The 23,498-nt window shown below is 38.5% G+C and overlaps 1 protein-coding gene across 1 annotated transcript in view; it reads left to right on the top strand.

The window, feature by feature from the left end:
* FREM1 (FRAS1 related extracellular matrix 1) overlaps positions 1-23,498 on the top strand; it is a 176,920-nt gene that overhangs the window by 66,089 nt on the left and 87,333 nt on the right. The window contains exons 11-16 of the mRNA XM_043978303.1: positions 2,184-2,380; positions 4,013-4,103; positions 8,505-8,672; positions 16,167-16,375; positions 17,040-17,133; positions 21,229-21,481. Of these exons, the coding sequence (XP_043834238.1) occupies positions 2,184-2,380; positions 4,013-4,103; positions 8,505-8,672; positions 16,167-16,375; positions 17,040-17,133; positions 21,229-21,481 (1,012 nt within the window). The remainder of the gene's footprint in view (positions 1-2,183; positions 2,381-4,012; positions 4,104-8,504; positions 8,673-16,166; positions 16,376-17,039; positions 17,134-21,228; positions 21,482-23,498) is intronic.

Here is a 23,498-nt window from a genome sequence, read left to right as displayed (position 1 = left end):
GTGGGAGCAAGAAGTAAGTAAACCTATCTAGGTATAATTAGGGTATAAATTGATAGGTATAACCACCCAAATTACAACTGTGAAGGAAGAGGGGGGTTTGGAGGGAAAAATAATTAGGGGAACAACTCCCCTCATGCTTTCACCCTGAATATTCTAAATATTGCCATTGGAAACCAAGGCAAAATTGGCATCTACAGGGGTTAATCTAATTCCTAATCTATCAAAATAGGGATAAAATCCATAAAATTCATCTCAATAATAAAACAGCCTCGGGGCAGCTAGGTGGCGCAGTGGATAGAGCACTGGCCCTGGATTCAGGAGGACCTGAGTTCAAATCCGAACTCAGACACTTGACACTTACTAGCTGTGTGACCCTGGGCAAGTCACTTAACCCCAATTGCCTCAGCAAAAACAAACAAACAAACAAAAAAAAAAAACCCAAACAAAAAACAGCCTCGATGGAGTTGTTCTATGGAATAACAGGACTATGTATTGGAAAAAGTACTGGTTTTGGAGATCTGGTTTGGAATCTGGGCTCCACTGGGCATAGGGCCATGACCTTAGAAAAAGCAGTTCATCTCTCTAGAATGAGATGAGCTAGGAACAGATTAGGACCACCTACCCAAGACATTAAAAAATTCCCATAATACTATATTATGATACTTAATTTACAGCATGTTATTGATGGTTTCTCCCTAATACCCCTGGGAAAGTGCAAAAAGTACAGATTTTACTATTGGCCATTGAGTAGATGCTTAATTATCTTCAAATACTACAAAGATTTATTGCTTACTATAAACAGTGCTTTTTGCATGGTGCTAGGGGGCCAAAGATAAAAAATGACTTGGGGCAGCTAGGTGGCGCAGTGGATAGAGTACTGTCCCTGGATTCAGGAAGACCTGAGTTCAAATCTGGCCTCAGACTCTTGACACTTACTAGCTATGTGACCCTGGGCAAGTCACTTAACCCCAATTGACTCACCAAAAAAAAAAAAAAAGACTTGGTCCCAGCCCCCTAGCAAACTGAGAAGGGAAGGCATCATAGAACATGTACACAACTACACACGGTACAAATAAGGTACAATGCTATAGCACCAAAGTAAAGATCTAGACAAAGTGCGTTCAACACAGTGCCGGGAATGTGGTAGCATTTGATTAGTAGGCTTGTTGACTTGAAAACGTGCTCATGGAATGTTTGAAATACCACTTTCAGCAGAAGGCATCAGAGTAAGCTCCATGAATCATGTAACAACTGAGCTGAGCCTTAAAGAAAAGGATTTCAGTAAATGGAGATGAATAGCAGGGAGCAAATTTTGGTTTGCTTTTTCACAGAGGTGGGAGAGAGCAGGATGAGATCAGGGAACACCTAGTGGCTTATTCTGGCAATAAAATGTAGAGTGGATAAAAAAGATAGCAAATGAAGATTTTAAAAGATTTCACACACACACACACACACACACACATAAATGCTGAATAAACAAAAATAGGAAATAAAATTTGGTAGAAGATGCTAGAAATATATCATTGCCATTATAACTTTTTTTGTTCAGTTGTTTTCAGTTGTGTCTGACTCTTTGTGACCCCATTTGGGATTTTCTTGGCAAAGACACTAGAGTGGTTTGCCATTTCCTTCTCCAGCTCACTTTACAAATGAGGAAACTGAAGCAAACCAGGGTATTTGCTTAGGGTTATAACAGCTAGTAAATGTCTAAAGCCAGCTTTAAACTCAGGAATATGAGTCTTTCTGACTCCAAGTCCAGTACTCTATCTTCTACACCATCTAGCTGTCCTTAATAATAACTCTAACGATCACATATTTACATTTGTGCTAAATGTATTCTTTAATGATAATATGAACTAGAAGGAAAAATATTATTTAACTTAAATTTCTGTTCCAGAAGGAGTTTATTACATGCATGCAACAATTATTTTGGAAAATATTTAAGTATCATAATGCCATAGAAAGGCAGAGGCTATAGCGGATAGAGTTTTGCAATTGAGTTCCACACCTCCCCTACTCTCCCAACCCTGTCCCATGCTTCTTAGCACACCATCAAGGGAAAATCATTTAACCTCTCTGACCCTCAGATCCTTTTGTAAGACCATATCTTATAGATGGGTTGTGACCCTGAATGAGTCTTAAGGTTTCTGCCAATTCAACCAGTTCTCCATTTTGCATTCCAGATAGTGGTGATACACATCACTCCAGTGGATGATGAGCTCCCAAAAGAGGTTCCTGGAGTGATTCGGCATTTGGTTGTCAAGGAAACAGAGGTGGCTCATCTCACTAAGAAGCATCTTCATTTTGTGGATACAGAATCTCATGATGGGGAGCTTCTCTACACAATAACAAGACCTCCATTTTTCTCCTTCAGTTATGGGTATGTTGAGTGTAAGTGGAGATAAGATGAGAGGCTCTTGCTGTTGCATTCATTCAACAAGCATTTTTCAACACCTACTGTATACTAGGCACTAGGAATACAAAAGCAAGAACAAAATGTCTCTTTCCTCAAGTACTTTGCCCTAGGAATAGAGAATTCTAACTTCTAATGCTTAATACAAAAATATAAGTTCTGGATTTGGCCAAGACAACAAACAAATGACAACTCTTTATTTAAATGCCTTTTGTATACAGAGTACTATAGTAGATGTAGGGGCAGCTAGGTGATGAAGTGGATAGAGTACTCACCTGGAGTCAGGGAGATCGAATTTAAATCTGGCTTCAGACAGTAGCTGTGTGACTTTGGGAAAGTCATTTAACCCCATTAGCCTCAGTTCCTCATCTGTGACATGGGGACACACTGGGAAAGGAAATGGCCACTACTCTGGTATATCTGCCAGGAAAAGCCCATGAACAAAGTGCATAGTGAACAACAAGAACAACAGCAACAATAGTAGAGAGGGAGGTATAAAGTTTAGATGGAAGGGAACAAATACTATTAAGAATCTATTATGTATCAGGCACTTTACAAATATTATCTCTTTTTTGACATTCAGGAAACCCTGGAAAATATATGCCATTATTATCCCCATCTTATAGCTGAGAAAACTGAGGCAGATGAGGTTAAGTGACTTGCCCAAGGTCGCATAGTAAAAAAAAAATCCAGATTTGAATTCAGGTCCTCTTGACTTCAGACCCATACCACCTAGCTGCCTCAATAAGCCACGGGTCTTGCTCTCATGGAGCTTACAGTCTAGTAGGTGAATAAGCCACATACACAGCTAACTATATTATATAGCATTACATGCTAAGAGCGTTAGAGATGCCAAACACAGTGACAGGTGATCAAAGGAGATAATGCATGTAAAGTGATAGCCATAGAGGTGTGAATTATGTAGTATTAGGTATTATGTATTTTTATTATTAATTGTTATTAGCATGGAGGGGTAAGGTCATTACAAAGAAGAGGGAATCATGGGAAATGTGGCATTTGAGTTGGACTTTATAGGATGGGTTGGAATTCAGCAGGAAAAGATAGAGGGAGACACATTTATTCTAGGCCTGGGACACTTCCTCAGCAGGAGGAAAGAGGCAGACTAATACAGGGAATATCCAGGGAGCAGAGTTATATAATATAAACTTAGACTCAGGAGTTACATGGTGTGAACTCAGATCCAGCACTTTAAAATGAAGTACCCACCATGGCCTCAAACTTATCACCATTTGCATGCAAAGACAAACCTTTGGCACCAGGGCTAGAGAAGTTGTCCAGAAGTGCGTTATGTTTGTGCCCCAGACAGAGTGACAGTCCAGTAGTTTGGGGGAGGGTAATCATAACTTCTTTGCTCCTGTCAAAAGATGAAGTATTATGCTCATTTTCTAAACTACGTTTGGATCAGCGATGATGAAACTGCTTTGGGAGTAAACAGGCCAACAATGCCATTTGGTTCTTTTGGCAAACAATGACAGTGGGGAAGTATGTTCTCTTCCTGGCCTGTGAAATTTGAATTTTGAAAATGAGATCCCAGATTTGATGGAAAATGTACTAACTGGTGCTAATTTCTCTCCTTAGTGACTCTGATGCTGGGAAACTCTTTATGGTGGACAGCATATCAAAGCCAGTCAAGGATCCCACAGCTCCGGGACTGAGATCATTCACTCAGGTACGATGTTTTATGAATACACCTCCAAAAGACATCTTGATATTGCGGCAGGGGGAACCAAGCTTGGGGACAAAAGTTGGATGGCTTGCCAACCGACCTGATTATTTTTTTTCCTCTACTCATTCTTTCCTTACTCCTTCTACCCTCCCTATTGCCCATGACAAACAGAAAATATATGTGCCCAGAGTGGGTATGTGGAAAAAATGTTGCTCAAGGAAGCAGAGATTCAGCAACTACAAATATAGCAGCTGATAAAACTTTTTCCCATGGACACAGATTCAGTCATTTGAAACAAATGTCTATGAAATTTAGTGTGTCAGTAGAATTTGCAGTGATGTGAGTGACGTCCACAGTTCACGGACCATTGGTTATATTTTCAGAGATCCTTTTAAATTTGTAAATTTATATTAAACAGACTATTAGTTATAAGAAATAAATGAGATAATAAAAGTGAGAGCAGGGGGCAGCTAGATGGCACAGTGGATAGAGCACCGGCCCTGAAGTCAGGAGAACCTGAGTTCAAATCCGGCCTCAGACACTTAACACTTACTAGCTGTGTGACCCTGGGCAAGTCACTTAACCCCCATTGCCTAGCAAAAAAAAAGTGAGAGCATTCATGAACTGTAAAGTACTATACAAATATAGTATCCCATCTGACACATACTAGCTGTGTGACCATGGACATGTTATCTAATCTCTCTGAGCCTCAGTTTCCTCAACTGCAATATGGTAATAATATCATAACTACTCTTCAGGATTGTTTTCAGCCCAAATGAGATTATGTATACAAGGGACTTAACAAATTTTAGAACACTGGACAAATGCCAATTATTGTTATTAATGATAGCAATAAATATTAGCTTCTTGGTGGCAGGGACTATGAGATCTTTATCTTTGTGTCTTCATTAGCAGCCTTCCACAATGCTTCATGCACAGTAGAAGCTCAGTAAATATTTGTTGAATTATTACTGTCTATATAAACTTTTCTAAATTGGATCTAACTTGAAAAATTTTATTGATCTATCCATTCCTTCATTTAGTTAGTTATGCATGCATTTGTTTATTGCGTTTTAAATTCAGAACTGTTTTCCTTCCTCCCTCCCCACCTTGCACTAGAGAAAGCCACCATCTGACACAGAGACATAGCTAAATCTTTATCTATAATATCTATATCTAAGGTGGCATATATACAAATATACAAATATAGTTACACACACAGAGACACAAACGTAAAACCATATTATGTATCCTATCTATTTGTTCTTTCTCTGGAGGTTGATAGCATTCTTCCTTCATAGGTTCTTTGTAGTTGATTTGAGTATTTATAATACTTGGAATGGATATAGCTTTTTTTTTTCTTTTTTTTTTTTGGTGGGGCAATGAGGGTTAAGTGACTTGTCCAGGGTCACACAGTGGATATAGCTTTTTAAAAAGAGTGTTATTCAATATAACCTATTAATTTCTGTCTTCCAGTACTCAACCATGTTCCCCTTGGTTGCATCTGTCATGTTGCATCATGTCACTTTACTGAAATAGTGTTTGATAAATCAGGGTCATGTCTACACTGTAATATGGCTTCAGAGTAGACCTTGAATAGAGCAGTACATATATACACAAGGAGAGTGAGCTTTCATGATCCACAGGCAGAAGTGAAAATTGCACACCTATGTCCCCCTCCCACAAAATGGCAGGGGGCTCCCATGAAGTCCCAGAAACCCTTCTGTTATTCAAACACCCTGAAGGAATCTTTTTACATTTGTGGGGGTCCTGAAAACTGTAGGGGTATCTTGTGCAGTAGCTACATCTGAATCTGGCTCCACAACCACTGTGGGAAGGTCTTCATGAGAGTCAGTGAGATCTGGTTACTGTGATTGTAGAGTTTGAAAAAGAAGGGAATATGGGGGTGGAAGTGGTGCTAAAGGCAGCTTACCAGAGCAGAGCCACTTAATGAATTTTCAATGTGATCATTTACATCTCAGAAATCATTAAATGCTACAAAGCAGAGCTTGATTTATTGCTTTGATTTACTAGACACAAGAAAGGGTTAGATAAAATATTAATAATCCAGATTAAACTTACAAGTGTATTCTGAATACATTTCCACCCTGGAAAGCTGGTTGGTAAACATTTACTAGGACACCCTTGAAATATCACTCTTTATTTTGATCCTTTATCCATGGGAGTCCTACATTTGATAGTGCTCCTAATCTCAAATTGCTAGATACAAGTTGCAATGGTGTATGAGGACAAAAAAATATTGAAACGCATGCTTAACTTTCGTTCACACTTCTCTGACCATCTGTGTAGCTCTTAACTATCGGATATAGCAATTCAATTTATTTGACCAGTCTCTATGGTGGGCAGAGCACTCTCCTAGGCAGTGGAAGAGAGATAAAGTTTAGGCAAGGTATGACCTCTGCACTTGTGCAGTTTATATTCTCTTGGATAAGATACAAAGACCGATGTTTACATATACAACATAAGTGCTTTAAAGAAATATAAAATAAAATGCTAAATGAAGTCAGAGTTGAAGGTTGTTATCAAGTAGAGAGGGGAAGTTAGCAAGTGGATCAGGAAAGGCTTAATGAAAGATATGGCATTTAAGCTGGGTTGTGGGTGTAGTCATTTCAAATCAAATGGACCTAACATAAATGTTAAATAAGACGCAGTTTTTGCTCCCAAGAAACTAGGAGAAGGTGCTAAGACTTAACTCTAATATTTTAATGAATCCAGATCTCCAGGGGTGTACCACTCTCCCCACCACTACAGATCCTAACCCACCCTGCCTTCTTAATTCTAACTCTTGTGAATGTCTTTCCATAAATCCTCCATAGAGGATCAGCTTAGTTCATTGGGCATTCTCCTCTGTGGTTTTTTTTTTTGGTTGTTTTTTTTTTTTTGGTGGGACAATGAGGGTTAAGTGACTTGTCCAGGGTCACATAGCTAGTAAGTGTCAAGTGTTTGAGGTTGGATTTGAACTCAGGATCTCCTGAATCCAGGGCCTGTGCTTTATCCACTGCGCTACCTAGCTGCCCCCTCTGTCTTTTAATATTACATATGATAGTTGGCTTTTCCATTTAGTTTCTCTAGCTCCTGTTACAACACCAGCTTACTTCCTTTTATGTTCACATCATTTTCACCATCAGCATCATCATTAGTTAGAATATATGTAAACACTTTAATGTTTGCAAAGTGCTTTAAAATATTATCTCGGGGCAGCTAGGTAGCACAGTGGATAGAGGACAGGCCCTGAAATCAGGAGGACCTGAGTTCAACCTGGCCTCAGACACTTGACACTTACTAGTTGTGTGACCCTGGGCAAGTCACTTAACCCCAATTGCCTCACAAAACAACAACAACAACAAAAAAACCAAAACAAACAAAATTTTATCTCATTTTACAAACCTGGTCAGTAGGTATCATTATTAGTCACATTTTACAGATCGGGAAACTGAGACTGAGAGAGATTTAGTAACTTGTCCAGGGTCACATTAAGTAGTAACAATCTGTGGTGCAATTCAAATATCTATATCTGCATCAAATGGTGGGTCCTTCTGATTCTTAGGTGAGTAGCCTATCCACTGCGATACATAGTGCTACAATATCTTTAATTTATTTCAATGGTTCTTCTTATGTATGTCATTGTAGATAATCATCTGCATACCACCTTCACATGCATTATGTTTATTATTTATTGTCCTTCAGGTCACTTGCAATTCTTCTGAGATCTTAGATGTTTCATGATATATTTAATTAATTAATTAATTAGTTAGTTAGTTTGTTTATTTATTTATTGGCAGGGTAATGAGGTTTAAGTGACTTTCCCAGGGTCACACATCTAGTGTCTGAGGCCAGATTTGAACTCAGGTCCTCCTGAATCCAGGGCAGGTGCTTTATCCACTGCACCACCTAGCTGCCCCCTGTTTCACAATATATGATAATATAGCATTACCAAGAAAACATTGACTTAAAAAAAAAAAGATAGAATTTTATTGCAGGGCACAGCTTAGGGTTATTGAAAATGCTGCCCAATTTCCCAAATGAGATCCTGCCTACTTTCCTCCCCCTAGTCAACACTAGGCTCCACTAATTGCTTGTCTATAAATAGGTGATGAGACACAAATAACCATACGAGTATAATGTGAAAATGGAATGAGAGCAGTTCAAGATGCTCTGTGACTTTCAGATGAGGGAGAGAAGCATTACTATCACTTCACTTCTTTCTATCTTTTTCTTTCCTTATTTGTGAAAAATGATGATCCTGTTGGTAAAATTCTCAGAAGAAATTTTAAGGTTACATTGGAAAAGACCTCTGATCAATGCTGACTGATAGGGAAAAATTCTGTCGCAAGCTCTTGGTCACTACAAACTGGTCTTTTCCTTTGTTAATTGTCTTTGCAGCATGCTGTAAACCACATGAAAGTGGCCTACATGCCGCCCATGGAAGACATAGGACCCCATCTCCAGCATGTTCACTTTGTTTTTTCCATCAGTAACCAACATGGCGGCACTCTGCATGGAATTTGCTTTAACATTACTATTCTCCCTGTGGATAATCGAGCTCCTGAGGTAGGTACAACTTTGAAGTGAAGTAGAAAGCAGGGCAGGAAAGAATTAGACTGAGGTCTCAAATTTCTCTTAATATTTTATTTGGCCTTTTCCTTTGCATTTATCTCACCCCACCACCCCACCCCCGCCTCCAGAGCTATAATTAGCCATTGGGCATCCAAGGTAAGAGTCATATAAAATGTTTTCAAACGAACTTTAAAAGACAAATTCATTGAAGGAGGGGCATGGGAGAGACCCCAGCCTTCATGAGGGTGATATTTCAGAATAATGAGCCTTTTGGGCAGAGCTCCCATTCTTAGAAATTTGGTGTTCGGCTCAATTGTTTCCATCCTGCCAAAGGAATGTTATTTGCTGTAGGTCCCCCTTCAATTTAAGAGCCTTGGGACAAAGCCCCAATTTCCCCAGATCATAGATCTAGAGCTGGAAGGGACCTCAGACATTAGGTAGCCTAACCTCATTTTATACATGTGGAAACTGAAGCCCAGTGAAATTTAGTGATTTGCCCACGGTTACAAAGGTCATAAACACCAGATTGGGATTCTAACCCAAGTTCTCTGACTCCAGAGCTAATGCTTCTCCTCCCCTAAAACACTCTTTTTCCCATTAAACGATCTGAGAAAGAGATGTCTCACATCTCTCTTCTTTTTATATCTTATATACAACAAGGTAGGAACTCATTGAATTGAATTGGATAGCTTTTCCTTAGATTTTTTTGAAATAACATTCTTTAGATGCCATGAACTGGGAATGTAGAGAGGTTTTTTACTTCTCATGTAACCATAATTCTATTATCTAAAAGGTGAGATTTTCCAGTTCCCAAATGTGGAGATATTTTCAAATTTCATCAATACCTCTTTAATTTTATTTTCTCCTGCCTTCTTGTGTCTCACATGTTGAACAGTGGAAGGAGATTAAATTATGGGTTTCCTAGCAACCAAAAAGTGCTAATTTGCTTTCACTGCAGGCCAGCAATGCTACCATATAATCTAGATAGGCTTTATAATTTTCCAAAAGGAGCTAAAAATGGATTTATCCTTCCTCCTTTCTTTATCATACAATGTTTAGATAAGGTTTAAGGAACTGTGGCCCATCATTAAAATATGGCTTGCCACCTGTATTGTTTCTATAGTTACGAGACTGAGATTTTTCAAATTAAATTAATTGTTTTCAATTATCAAGAATTTATTTTTTTGTCCCTCCTACATCCTGCTACCTGAGAAAGAATAGAGAAAAAAGGAGAGAGAGAAAGAAAAATCTACATCACATAAGCAGAGTCAAGGAAAACATTACAACATTGAGAATATCCAAAAATTAATTTCATATTTTGCATTTTATTCCATTCTCTCTCTCAGTCTCTCTGTTTCTCTCTGTGTGTCTCTCTTTCTCTGTCTGTGTGTATGTGTCCTTCTGTCTCTGTCTCTGTTTCTCTTCCTCTTTTTCTCCCTCCAACCTTCTTCTTTTTCAGTCCCTTGGGATCAGGGCTGAACATTTAGTTGATCAGTTTTTAAATCTTAAGTAATTATTCATTTTTCTAATATTGATGTTATAGTACAAATTGTTCTTTTGGTTTTGCTTACTTCTGTCAGCATCAGTTCATATCGTTCCTTCCATGTATCTTCAAACTATTCCACCCCTCTCATTTCTTTCTATACATCATATGCCATTGGAAACTAGGGGGACAATATTTTTCACATTTTTATTCCTCCCTCATCAGCATTATATACATCATTATAGCATCACCATTGTGGGTATCCTTTTTCCTTTCAGTAACTTTGTAGACATTGGAAGCAAGATCTCTTGAAATTAAAAAGGAGACAGACAAAAGAACAGTGTCCTCTGCTTCTCTGTGCAATTGGAAAAGAGGCTAATCATGGAAACAATGTAATATAATGCAAAGAGCACTAAATTCAGAAATAGAAGACCTGGGCTTGAATCCCAGATTTGCCTCTTAGTCAGTAATGTGGTCTTGGGAAAGTCATTTTAATTCTTAGAGCCTCAGTTTTCAAATTTGTAAAATGGGGGGGGTGGGGAGTTGGACAAGATGATCTCTTAGGTCCCTTATGACTAGAGGGCTCTATGATCTTAAACTAAGAACTTTATAAAAGTGGTGGTAATGGTGGTGGTGGTGGTGATGATGCTACTGCACAGGAATTATCTTTCAGTATTTTTCTCTTCCGCCTCATCCTCTGTCTTAAAGTCCATTCCTAACTGTGATGAAACAAATTTTAACCTGTTCAAAGACATTAAAGTTTATTCAGAACATCCCTGAGCACGTAAGGAATGCCTACCTTTAAGTACACTCAGTATCTAGGGAAGTTTATAAGTTGAACATAAAAATGTGTTAAATAATGTTGGGCAGCTAGGTAGCACAATGGATAGAACACCAGCCCTGGAGTCAGGAGAGCCTGAGTTCAAATCCAGCCTCAGACACTTAACATTAGTTGTGTGACCCTGGGCATGTCACTCAACCCAGATTGTCTCACCCACCCTCAAAATAAAGTATTGCTTAGGAAAACATTTATGCAAAAAAAAAATTGTGCAAAATTACCCATAATTCTCTCATGAGGAATATGATCAGAATAGGGAAACTCAATAGAAGAAATGGGAAAGTGCTTTATTTTGAACAGGGGTAAAATAGACAGGAGTATTGGGGAGTATCATACTGGTAAATAGTTTTACAATGTATTAAAGGGAAAAGAGCCATGGTCACAGAGTCAGAAGCCCTTTGTTTGAGTCCTGGTTCAGTCACTCATTTGCTGGGGAAATTAATTTCTCAGAGCCCAAGTATCCTCATATGTAAGATGGTGGTGATAATATCTGAGTGACCTTCCTCATAGGTATATTGGGAAGAAAGTGCCTTTTATACATTAGATGTGAATTAATATTATGAATCTGCCCTGTGGGAATGAAGAAAAGACTTTGTTGAATAAGTCACTGAGAAGCAAAGTTAGCTTAATAATCTTGAAGGAGACCATCACAAGGATAATTCTCTGAACTGAAAAACCTACATTGAGAGAGACTCTAAGGGCTTTTGACTCAAAACTGGCTTGAAGCTCCAATAACCTGTAAAACTATTGGGAAAAGGGATTGGTGCAGTAAAGATAAAATATGTTATCAAATTCAAGATAGCATGGGATAACTGAATGAATAAAAGATTAATGAAGGAAAGATGGAAACAAGCATTTAGTAAGCACCTACTATGTATGAGGCACTGTGAAAAGTGCTCTACAAATATTATGTCAATAGATCCTCACAACTTTTGGAGGTAGGCGCTATTAGTATTATAGGTGAGGAAACTGAGGGAAACAGATTAAATGACTTCTCTAGGATCACAAAGCTAAGACATATCTGAGATTGGATTTGAACTCAGATCTTCCTGAATCCAGGCCCAGCACTCTATCCTCGGTTGGGGTATGGATTAAACCTGACTCTCTCCAGAGGTGTCTTCTAATTCTGAGATTTTCTGACTCTGTGGATTGGATCAAACATTTTTATTTCTTTGAAAAATTGCCCTACAGTATAATCTCTGAAAATATCGAAGCTTTAACATTTCAATTTCTATTCTAATAAAGAGCTTTAATTTTTCTTATAAAATTTTGATAAACAGGGCCATGATATACTACTTGGTGACAGTGTACCTAAACTGTAGGTTCCATTTTTAAAAAAGATTGAATCAGAAAACCTAAATTTATGAAGTGATAGGAAAATATTTTAAGGTTACAGAAGCCAGGGTTCTGTTCAAACACATGGTACATTTGTGTATGAGAAGGAACTCTGTTTTTGCTAGCCAGCTTCCTCCCCCCTCCATGGGGAAAGAATTTGGCTGATGATTCCTTTTAGTCGTTAGCAACTTAATTGTACTTTGCATTTGGAAGCAGTATTTCAGAAATGCATTAATTTCAAGTTACAAATGTGAAGGACATTATTATAAATATTTATGATGCACAGTTCCCCTATTGCTTTATTCTACAATTCAGTTCAATTCAACAAACTTTTATTTAACAGCTATTTTGTGCAAAGTAACGTGCTATTGTATGATTGTCATATGTCAAACAGAAAACTGCTGTTTTCAGGTTCATTTTTAACAACCAGGATTTATTCAAGGCTTATTGTAAATATAATAAGATATGTATAGCAGGGTAGTCTTTTTTTTTTGAACCAGACTTGGGATTTTATCTGTATAGGGAGAAGCTGATAAGGATGGTGCTGTCCTCCCATCTGCCACAGAGTGGTGGGGAGGGTCTGGGAGCTCTGGGGGTTTGGGGTGTGTTGTGATTATGTAGGGTCCCATGCCCAGCAGGTGTCATAGATGGACCTTGAACCCAGATCTTCTGACATCCAAGAAGAGCTCTTTTTTCTCTATACTTTCTTCCCATTTTAGTTATTTTGTTTTAATAGAAAGGACTCTGTTGTGTCCATTTTGTTTATCTCCTTGTTCTTAATAGGTTATTTGTATTCTAAACTTTCACTGTCATGAAAAAATGTTTTAAACAGTGTTATTGTTGAGTCATTTTCAGTTGTGTCCCACTCTTTGTGAGCCCATTTGGGGTTTTCTTGGCAGAGATACTGAAGTGGTTTGCAATTTCTTTCTCCAGCTCATTTTACAGATGAGGAAACTGAGGCAAACAGCGTTAATACGGGATCATAGAGCTAGTAAGTGTCTGAGGTCAGATTTGAACTCAGGCAAATGAGTCTTCCTGTGCCCAGGATTGGCGCTCTATCCACTGTGCTACCTAGCTTCCCTTTTAAACAATATTCCCATTTTTTTGGCTTACAAATAAATTTTTAAATGGATATCACTTTATTTATTTGTCTCTGAATGTCTTCTAGATTTGTTTATAATGAAAATGTCAACATGCAGGGGGCTGTCAAGGGACTAAAGGCTAGAGGCAGCTAGGTGTCATGGTAGATAGAACACTGGACCTGAAATCAGGAAGACCCGAGTTCAAAATCTGCTTCAAACACTTAGTAGCTGTGTGACCCTGGGCAAATCATTTCACTGTATCTGATGAAAATATAAGAAAGGAACAGAAGTCCTCTTATAAGCCTATGAAATTAATTAATTCATTCATTTATTGCAGGGCAATTGGGGTTAAGTGACTTGCCCAGGGTCACACAGCTAGTGAGTATCAAGTGTCTGAGGTCAGATTTGAACTCAGGTCCTCCTGAGTCTAGGGCCAGTGCTTTATCCACTGTGCCACCTAGCTGTCCCCAGCCTATACAATTCTCTAAGACTCTAAGTTGCAAAATAATAATAAAGTTTCCTCACTGGTAATTCTGCACACCATTGAAATTACAAAAAAGAAAGAAAAAAACCCTCTTCAATACAACACACATTTATAGACATACAATTGACAGAAAGGTGCAGAATATTCAAGATCCCATTGAAGTTCTCTTTCAACAAAGGGTCTGTCTCCCATATGTATATTAAGATCATACAGAATTACATAATGGATGTGATAAGGGAGAACATTTTTGGAGGTCCTCTGGTTTTCAGAATCAAAAGAGTTGCAAAGAGCCAGGGAGCCAAGCAGACCAGAGAGGTTTGCTGTTGTTATCACCCTCATCATCCTCATGATCGTGGTCATGATCATTTCATCATCATCACTAGCACTTATGTAACATTTAAGGTTTGCAAAATTCTTTAAAAGTATTATCTCATTTGATCCTCACAACAACTATGGGAGATAGATGCTATTATTATCCTCATTTTACAGTTGAGGAAATTGAAGCAGATAGAGGTTAAGTGACTCATCCAGGGTCGCTCAACTAGTAAGTGCCAGTTCTATATTTGAACTCAGATCTTCCTGATTTCAAGTCCAGTGATCTGTCCACTTTGCTACTTAACTGCCTCATGAACAATGCCTATCATAGATTCCAAATGGGAAGGGATTCTGTACTGATGGTAAGGCATTCTGGTTGTTACTGGGGGCAGATAACATTGTGCTGGTATTATCAAACCTGAGAACAGAGAGCCTTGTAAATGAGAGCCACCGCCACTCAAAAGAGTTCAGTCTAATAATATACACGGGAAAAAAAAGTAGATGATAAATTCCTATTGTTTAAAAATATGGTGAACAGTCTGGCATCTAGGTGGCACAGTGGATAGAGTGCCAGGTATGGAGTCAGGAAGACCTGAGTTCAAATGTGACCTCAGGCACTTACTAGCTATGTGACCGTGGGCAAGTCATTTAACCCTTTTTGCCTCAATTTTCTCATCTGTAAAATGAGCTAGAGAAAGAATTGTTAAACCACTTCAGCATTTTTGTCAAGAAAACTCCAAATGGGGTCACGAAAAGTTGGACACAACTGAAAAATGACTTAACAAGAACAACACAGTTGAATGGTTAGCTCATTGAGCTGATTCAACAATGTCTTAAGTAGGTACTAAGAAGGGATAATAAGCAAGGCTGTACAGCTCTTTCAGTGATCTCAAGCTGCTGACTTTTTTTTTTTTAGTTTGACCTTATTTACAACCAACTAAAGTATTTTTTAAAAACTTAATATCTCTTCCTACCTGCACTCTCTGTTGCCTCAGATACATTTTCAGAATAACATGTCTTAGACATAGAAATGGTTGTATCACTCATGTGTTGAAAAAAATATATAATTTTCTCTTGCCTACTGAGCTCGCTTCAAACACCTTTGCTTAGTATTCAAAGCTCTTGCTATTTGGTACAATCCTAATTTTTCAGACTTATATCATTCTCCACTGTGCATTCTATGCTACAGTAAAAGCAGATTTCTCTTTTATCTCTGAATACACCTTAAATCCAAGCCTTTGTTCACCATATTTCCTCTACTATAACATTCTCCATCCCCCATTTTTCACCTATTGGATTCCTCGGCTTTCTTTAAAATCAAACTCAAATGCCACACTCTCCATGAAATCTCCAGTTGGTATGTGGATTCCCAGGGAGGTGCCATTGGAATTAGGGAGGAAAAAATGATACAAGTTGTTGCACAGAGTGGTGTTGCATGGGGTGGGATCAATAGAACTTAGTAACTGAATGACTATGAGAAATGAGGGAATGGAAAGACTCAAAAATAAGGCCAAGATTTGGAACAGAGGAGAATGGGTGATTGACCTAGTCACTGACAGAATTAGTGTAGTCAGAATAGGAATAAGGTTAAGGGAGCAAAGTAGTAAACTTGTTTTTGGACACATTGAATTTGAGATGCCTATGAGACATTCTGGTGGTGATACTCCAAAGGCAGCTGGAAATATAAGTATAGACCCCAGAAGATAAGTCAAAGCTAGACCTGGAGATAAAGATTTAGGAATTTTCAGAATAAAAGTAATCCTTGAAGGCATGGGACTGACAGCTCTCCAAGGATAAAAGAGAACAGGGAGAGAAGAGGAGAGGCCAAGGAAAGATGCTTGTGGAAAAGGAGAACTTGGGTCCATTATGATTTGATGGTATTTATTGTTTATTGGAGGTTGGTCTCCTGAGATGTTAATATTACAAAGAACTTTGGATGCTTTCTTCCCAGGTATTCACCAACTCACTGCAAGTAGAGGAGGGAGGTCTGTGTATCATCACAACAGAGCACATTCTGATTTCAGACATGGATACGAAGCAGGACAAACTCAGACTGTCCCTCCAGAGACTACCACTGCACGGAATGGTGGAAATGGATGGTTTTCCTCTAAGCCACAGAGACACATTTTCATGGGCAGACCTCCATGCATTAAAAGTTAGGTTAGAAAAGTTTAATGTCTTCTCAGTATATGCTTGAGCAAGGACATGGGATATTTATGTGGCAGTCCATGAGCTTCAAGGGGTCAGTGAATAGATTTCAGGGTTGGATGGGATAAATTATATTTTAATTAAAATGCTTTCCTTTGTAATCTTATGGATTTTATTTTATTCATTTAAAAATATTATTCTGAGAAGGGGTCCATAATATTTACTTCCAAAGCCATCCATAACACCAAAAGAGGCTAAGAATCCTTAAATTAGATAAAGGTCAAATGAATAAACAAGTAATGGTTGCCCCACCTGTCAGAGCAGAGGGAACCATTTACCATGCTCAAAGGTGGCCTTTCTCTTAGGCCTTAGGGAATTTTTACTTCTTTCAACCTGAGTGTAAGCTTTATGCCTCAAAAATTTTGTTTCTTACCATAAGATTGAGTCCAGTTGGAAGGATATATAAGTTAAGAATGACTATATTAGATTGCATTAGGACTGAAATTGAGTGTATGAAATGTTTAAAATGATCCCTATAGAGTTTGGAAGATGTGCCATAATGACTCAGTTTTCTTAGAATGAAAACACCCAAAACAAACAAGGGAGATTGTGTTAAGCCTCTCCATGCATAGTTCCTTGACTCCTTACTAATCACTGACAAATACAATTCCCTCAGGTATCATCATGATGGATCAGAGGTTCTTTATGACAACATACTCTTTGAGGCAACAGATGGAACAAATTCTGCAGAATTTGTCCTTCAGGTCAAGGTTAGTGTGATGTTCTCTCCCCATACTGTGTTGAAATCTGGTTCTGAAAACCCCCAGGACCATAAGTAAAGAACTCAAAGGGATGTCAGAAACACCTAATCCAACTTCGTCTTTTTACAGATGAAGAAACTGAGCCCCAAAGTAGGTAAGCAATTTGTTTAAGGTCACACAGGTAGTAAGCATCAGAGATGGGATATGGTCCTCCATCCTCTTTGCCTTCAGAACCCTTGTTCTTTTCACTGTACAATAGTATTTGTCAGGATAATGTTTCATAAAGGTTAACAAGTTATGTAGATAGGCTAGTACCATCCCTGAAACTCTTGGGCCAAAGGGTGTAGGAATGTTTTTTCACATGGTTCTATGTGGCAGAGCTTTTCACAGTACCTGTTATATAGTAGGTACTTAATAAATGCTTATTAACTTGATGTTGTAGGAAAGGTTGGGTCAGCAGCTCAGCCGCTGTGAGCAGCCTCCATTACTTTCCTGTATGTAGCCATTCTAAATGAGTCAGGTTTTACTTTCTGTTTTGTGACCTTTTTGAACTTGGAGACGCTGGGACCAAATTTGGTCCTCTGTCTCCATGGTGGATGAGTGGGCAGCGTTTCAGTTACAGAAATGAGTGTTGTCTTTATTGACAGTCTTTCTCAATTGAGGGAGGAAGAAAGGCAAATTTCAGGGGAAAAAAAACCAACTTCTGTGTCTTCCACCCACATCCATCTTAATGCTGACAATATGCAGGGAGGGTGGTTGGGGAAATAATCTGCTCATTGTTACTCTTTAAACAAAAGCTTATGCTCTTTGAAAGCTATTCAGAGGTGAAGCCATATTTTTTAAAAGTATTTCTGATTTTCCAACAAGAAGGAATGTTCTTAATTCTCTTGCCTCTGGACTTTATTATCCTTTTGAAAATTGAAGCTCTTTTTTTTTTAAGAATACCACAAGATGGTCAACGTTGATTTATTAGTGAAAGAGTTTCCTTAGCCAAGACAGAGAGCAATAGAGGAAATGAAGTGAGTTCACTCAGAGCATTTGGAGTAAGATACCTTTCCTATGCAAATCAGATTTATATATCACATATGCAGATATGCATGTATATATATACATATTTGTACACACACAGAAATACTATATATACATATACATATTTGTACACACACATATTAGTACATACACAGAAACGTTCACTATTGGTTAAGTTATCGTGTCACAAGACTTCTCAGAGGATTATAAACTCAGGGTCTGAATAGCTTCCCAAGACTATATAACCCAACCCCCTCATTTTACTTACAGATGAGGAAATTGAGGCCCAGAGACATTTAATAATTTCCCCAGGGTCACACAGGAAATCATCAGGGGTGAGATTTCTTTCTTTCTTTCTTTCTTTCTTTCTTTCTTTCTTTCTTTCTTTCTTTCTTTCTTTCTTTCTTTCTTTCTTTCCTTCCTTCCTTCCTTCCTTCCTTCCTTCCTTCCTTCCTTCCTTCCTTCCTTCCTTCCTTCCTTCCTTCCTTCCTTCCTTCCTTCCTTCCTTCTTCCTTTCTTTTTCTTTTTCTTTTTGTAAAGTAATAAACTTTTTTTTAATATTTCTGAGTTCCAATTTTTATTACTCCTTCTTTCCCTCCCCTCACTCCTCCCTGAGGCGGTAAGCAATCAGATATGGGCTATACATGTATGATTATGTAAAAAAATTAACATATTAGTCATTTTGTACAAGAAAACATGAGTAAAAGAAAAAATGAAAGAAAGTGAAAAATAGCATGCATCCATCTGTGTTCCATCAATATCAGTTCTTTCTTTGGAGGTGGATAGGATGTTTCATCTAGTCCTTTGGGATTGTCTTGGATCATTGTATTGTTGAGAAGAGTTGTCATTTACAATTCTTCATCAAACAATATTACTGTCTCTGTGAATACCATTCTCCTGGTTCTGCTTACTTCATTATATATCAGTTCATACAGTCTTTCCAGGCCTTTCTGAAATCATCCTGCATGTCATTTCTTATAGCACAATAGTATTCCATCACTATCACATACCACAACTTGTTTAGCCATTACCCAAATGATGGGCATTCCTTTGATTTCCAGTTCTTAGCCACCACAAAAAGAGTTACTTATAAATATTTTTGTACAAATAGGTCTTTTTCTCTTTTGGGGGATATCTTTGGGATATAAACCTGGCAGTGGTATTGGTGGATCAAAGGGTATGCACAGTTATATAGCCCTTTGGGCATAGTTCCAAATTGCTCTCTAGAATGGTTGGATCTTTTCACAACTCCACCAACAGTGGATTAGTGCCCCTGCTTTCCCATAAACCCTCCGACATCCAATTATTTTATGTTTTTGTTATATTTGCCACTCTGATAGGTATGAAGTGATACCTCAGAGTTGTTGTAATTTGCATTTCTCTGATCCAGGGGTAAGATTTCTATTAGGGCTCTCTGATTCCAAAGCAAATGCTCTAAATGGAAACAACAGTACAACTATGCTTACTTTTAGTAGAATTAGTAGCCAGTCTTATCTTTTGAAGAGTATGACACAGAGGTAATGAGGCTACCCCAAGTCAAGTCAATAAGCACTTATTAAGTGCTTACTATATGCTAGGTATGCTAAACTCAGGGGATACAAGGAAAGTTAAAAGCAGTACCTGCTCTGAAGGATTTCAGGATGTAATAGGGAATATATATGTAGATGTAGATGTAGAAGTAGACATACATACACATGCACACACATATATATGCATACATTCATACATAGATATATACTTATATATGTATGTATGTGTGTGTATATATATATATATATGACAAATTGGAGGTAATACCAAATGGAACTAACATTAAGGCAACACCTCATTCAGCAGAGATAAGAACTTGGACTGTAGGATTTGAAATCACAGGAGCCCAAACTAGCTATTTTCTAAGTCCCAACCTAGAATATTGGAGTGGAAACACAGTCATAGGTCATTCTCATGGCTATAGTTATAGCCCTCGAGAAGTATTGAGTATGAGTCCATGAGTCCATTAGGGAAATAAATTCCAGTTATCCCTATTTCAAGAATGTTAGGGAATTGTTTTCTCCTCTCAGATTTCTATATGATAATTGATGTCACGTGGATAAATATGCTGTGTGACCATGGACAAGTCATTGCCTCTCAGTGTTCCAGGCTGGTCTGCGTAGATGGAGGGAGTTTCCACACCAGAAGTTCCTTACACCAAGATAATCACAGGTCTATATACCAACTAGGAAATCATCAAATCAGTCAAATCCTATATGAAATTAGACCTGCTGTAAATTTTCTCATCTTTTTTCTCCCATCAGATGGCAGAGAAGGTTCTCTGAATGTTAGAGCTGGAAGGGACCTTAGATATCCTTAAGCATAGATTTTGACACTAAGGTTAAGTGACTTACCCAAGGTCACGCAAGTAGTATGTAGCAGAGGTGGGTTTTGAATTGAGGCTCTCTGACCCCAGGTTCAAGGCTCTTTCCACCATACCTCAGTTGCTTCTCTTGTTTCTCCAACTTGAGTTCTGACTGATTCCACACATAATGCATTTCAAGCTCAACTCAAAATTTCTGACACTTATCTCCCATGCTTGTGGCCACCTGTGGGTCCAGAGCATCTTCCTGGGTGGCAGGAGAATCGGCCTGGAGGAAAGCATCATAGCCACTAAGCAACTTGTGCTAAAAATAGCTTTGATGAGTTAAATGTAAATGAGTCAGAACACATGGATTAGATTTCCCTTAGAATATGTGCAAGTTTAACAATGAAGGAGAAGAGTGCTTTATATTTTGCCAGCTCTGAAACAATTGAAGTACAGTGTGAAAGGGTTTGGCTGGGCCCAAAATGATAACTGTACTCACATACCCCCATTTAAAATGTCCCTCACATGGGTCATTTTTGCAAAGTGGTGCATGCAGGGATTGTTAAAAGATGCAGGCTTCTTGGTCAATTTCCATAACTATTGTTCCATGTGTCTGGAAGATTGAAAACCCCTCTTTTTCCCTCTGTGAGCTATGGATTGCCAATTAGGCAATTTGTCATTTTTTTCTTTTTCTTTTTTTCTTTTTTCTGGAAGCCAACCATTCCTTTTTTGCTTAGGTTTTACCAGTAAATGATGAACCCCCTGTCCTGAAGGCTGACCTCATTCCCATCATACATTGCCCTGAGGGAGAGGAAGTGGTCATCACTTCAGAACATGTTTATGCTACTGACATGGACAGCGATGACACCAAGCTCAAGTTTATGATTGCACGTCAGCCTTATCATGGGGTTGTAAGGAAATCTGGGATCACTGTGGATCAGTTCACACAGGCAGACATCGATGCTGGAACGGTAACATACAAGCACACAAGTAAGTGACATTTATGATAAAGAAGGGTGTGGGAGGCAGAGCACGGTACAGTCAAATGAAGGTTGAAGATTGGGCATCCTCTACTTTTCTCACCCTGTCATTCCCCTGAGGGCTCCAATGATATTCATATCCCTCATTCCTCTTTTGTAAATGAAAATCCCATAGTTTATCTTCAGACATTATGAACACACAAGCCATTCCAACTGGTTGTTTCAACACAGAAGTAGGTCTTAAAGACTTGAAAAGTAGATTACAAGGGAGGTTGAAGATTGAGATGAGAGAATTCAGTTCTCTGGGCCACCAAAACAGCTCCCTAAGACACCCTGCAAATTTCCTCTACAATCTTTTTACTTTGTGTTGGAGTATGGGGGGTGGAGATTGAGGTCTCAAGAAATGCTATTTTATAAAAAACTTAAGTGTAGTCCAATGGACTACCACATAACTACTTTTTTTTTTTTTTTTAGGCAATGGGGGTTAAGTGACTTGCCCAGGGTCACACAGCTAGTAAGTGTCAAGTGTCTGAGGCCGAATTTGAACTCAGGTACTCCTGAATCCTGGGCCGGTACTTTAACCACTGCGCCATCTAGCCGCCCCCCACATAACTACTTTAATTGAGATCCATAAAAGAATCTCTTAAGGAGGAAATATATAAAAGCCCTCAAAATGTGTTGCTTAGAACTGAACAAAATATTTACAGATGTGCTGAGCAGAGAACAGAGAGACTTGATTTATTAACTCCTGGGAATCACATACCTCTAAATGCAGTTTAATGCAGCATTGGCACTTTTAGTTCCCATATCACACTGACCAGGAGTGGTTCATGGGTAACTCTGAGAAAAAGGGAGTGAGAGGGACAGATGCTTTCTCCATCTTGAGGGAGAGAAACATATAGAGCTATTTGTCTCTTCTTCAGAGCCTGTATCCTGAAAAATGATGGGGAAATGACTGCAGAGAAGTTTTGTATGTCAAAGAAGATGAATTAGAACATCATGGGGAGAGATTGAGTAGAACTTTGAATGGGGAAGTAGGAACTGATCAGTCCAGAGATGCATCTAAGTGCATGGAGCAAGAAAGTTTTCTGGCTTAGGTCCTAGAGAGGAGGTAGTACATTGCATCTTCCTCTAAATATGGCCACCAGAGGTAAAAGGAATGGTATCTCTGAGGGTTGACTCACCTAATTGGATTTAGTCCATAATACTGTATTCATACTGCCAAGCAGCATTTCCGCAGTCATAGGTCTTCACAGTCCATTGGGATATAGGAACCAGGAAGGAAACACAATACTTCCCTCAAGATGGAAAACACATTCATTTCTTTGGAACTCCCATGCATCTCTTTTCCTTTCTTCACAGAATTCTCCATTTACTGTTCTCAGGTATGTGTACACTCATGGAACCTGTAGATTGTACTTCAGACATCTCTTGCCATGCATCATGGGATTACTGTGCTCTGAAAGGCAGGTTATATCCATAACCTACATGACCTTTGGCAAGTCCCTTAATCCCTAGTCCTCAGTTTTCTCAACTATAAAATGAGGCATTCTAGGAGATTGTTTCTGAGGTCCTTTCCAGTCCTAAATCTGTAAACTAAATACATCTTAGAAAGCATACTATCTCATGATATCCATTATCATGTAAAAATTGTGAATGTAAGAAATTTAAATTTCCTATATTAATATTCACTGGCTTAAAGTTTAGCTTAGTATCTGCCTTCTCTCTCTTCCATAGTAATGAACCTCAGTAAATTTTCTATTACTTTGCTTCTCTCCAGTGCCCTTGGCCTAGGGATATATTCCATATGCCCACTGTCCTTGATGTAGAATAGAATAACTGAGTTCATTGCTTTTTTTTCTAGTTTCCATATTTTCTGTTTAATTAGATTGGTAGAAAAATGACCCAAGAAAGGATAATTATTTTTTAGGATTACATATGGGATGTCCAATCTGCCCAGGGTCACCTAAATGGTGCCAGAAGAGCAAAGTCTTGTATTTCTAGGTCTCCCCTGCTAGGGGGTTACC

Source organism: Dromiciops gliroides, chromosome 1 (assembly GCF_019393635.1).
Source record: "Dromiciops gliroides isolate mDroGli1 chromosome 1, mDroGli1.pri, whole genome shotgun sequence".
NCBI lineage: Eukaryota > Metazoa > Chordata > Mammalia > Microbiotheria > Microbiotheriidae > Dromiciops > Dromiciops gliroides.
The sequence above is the reverse complement of the archived record's forward strand: the minus strand, read 5'-3'. Positions and strand labels throughout refer to the sequence as shown.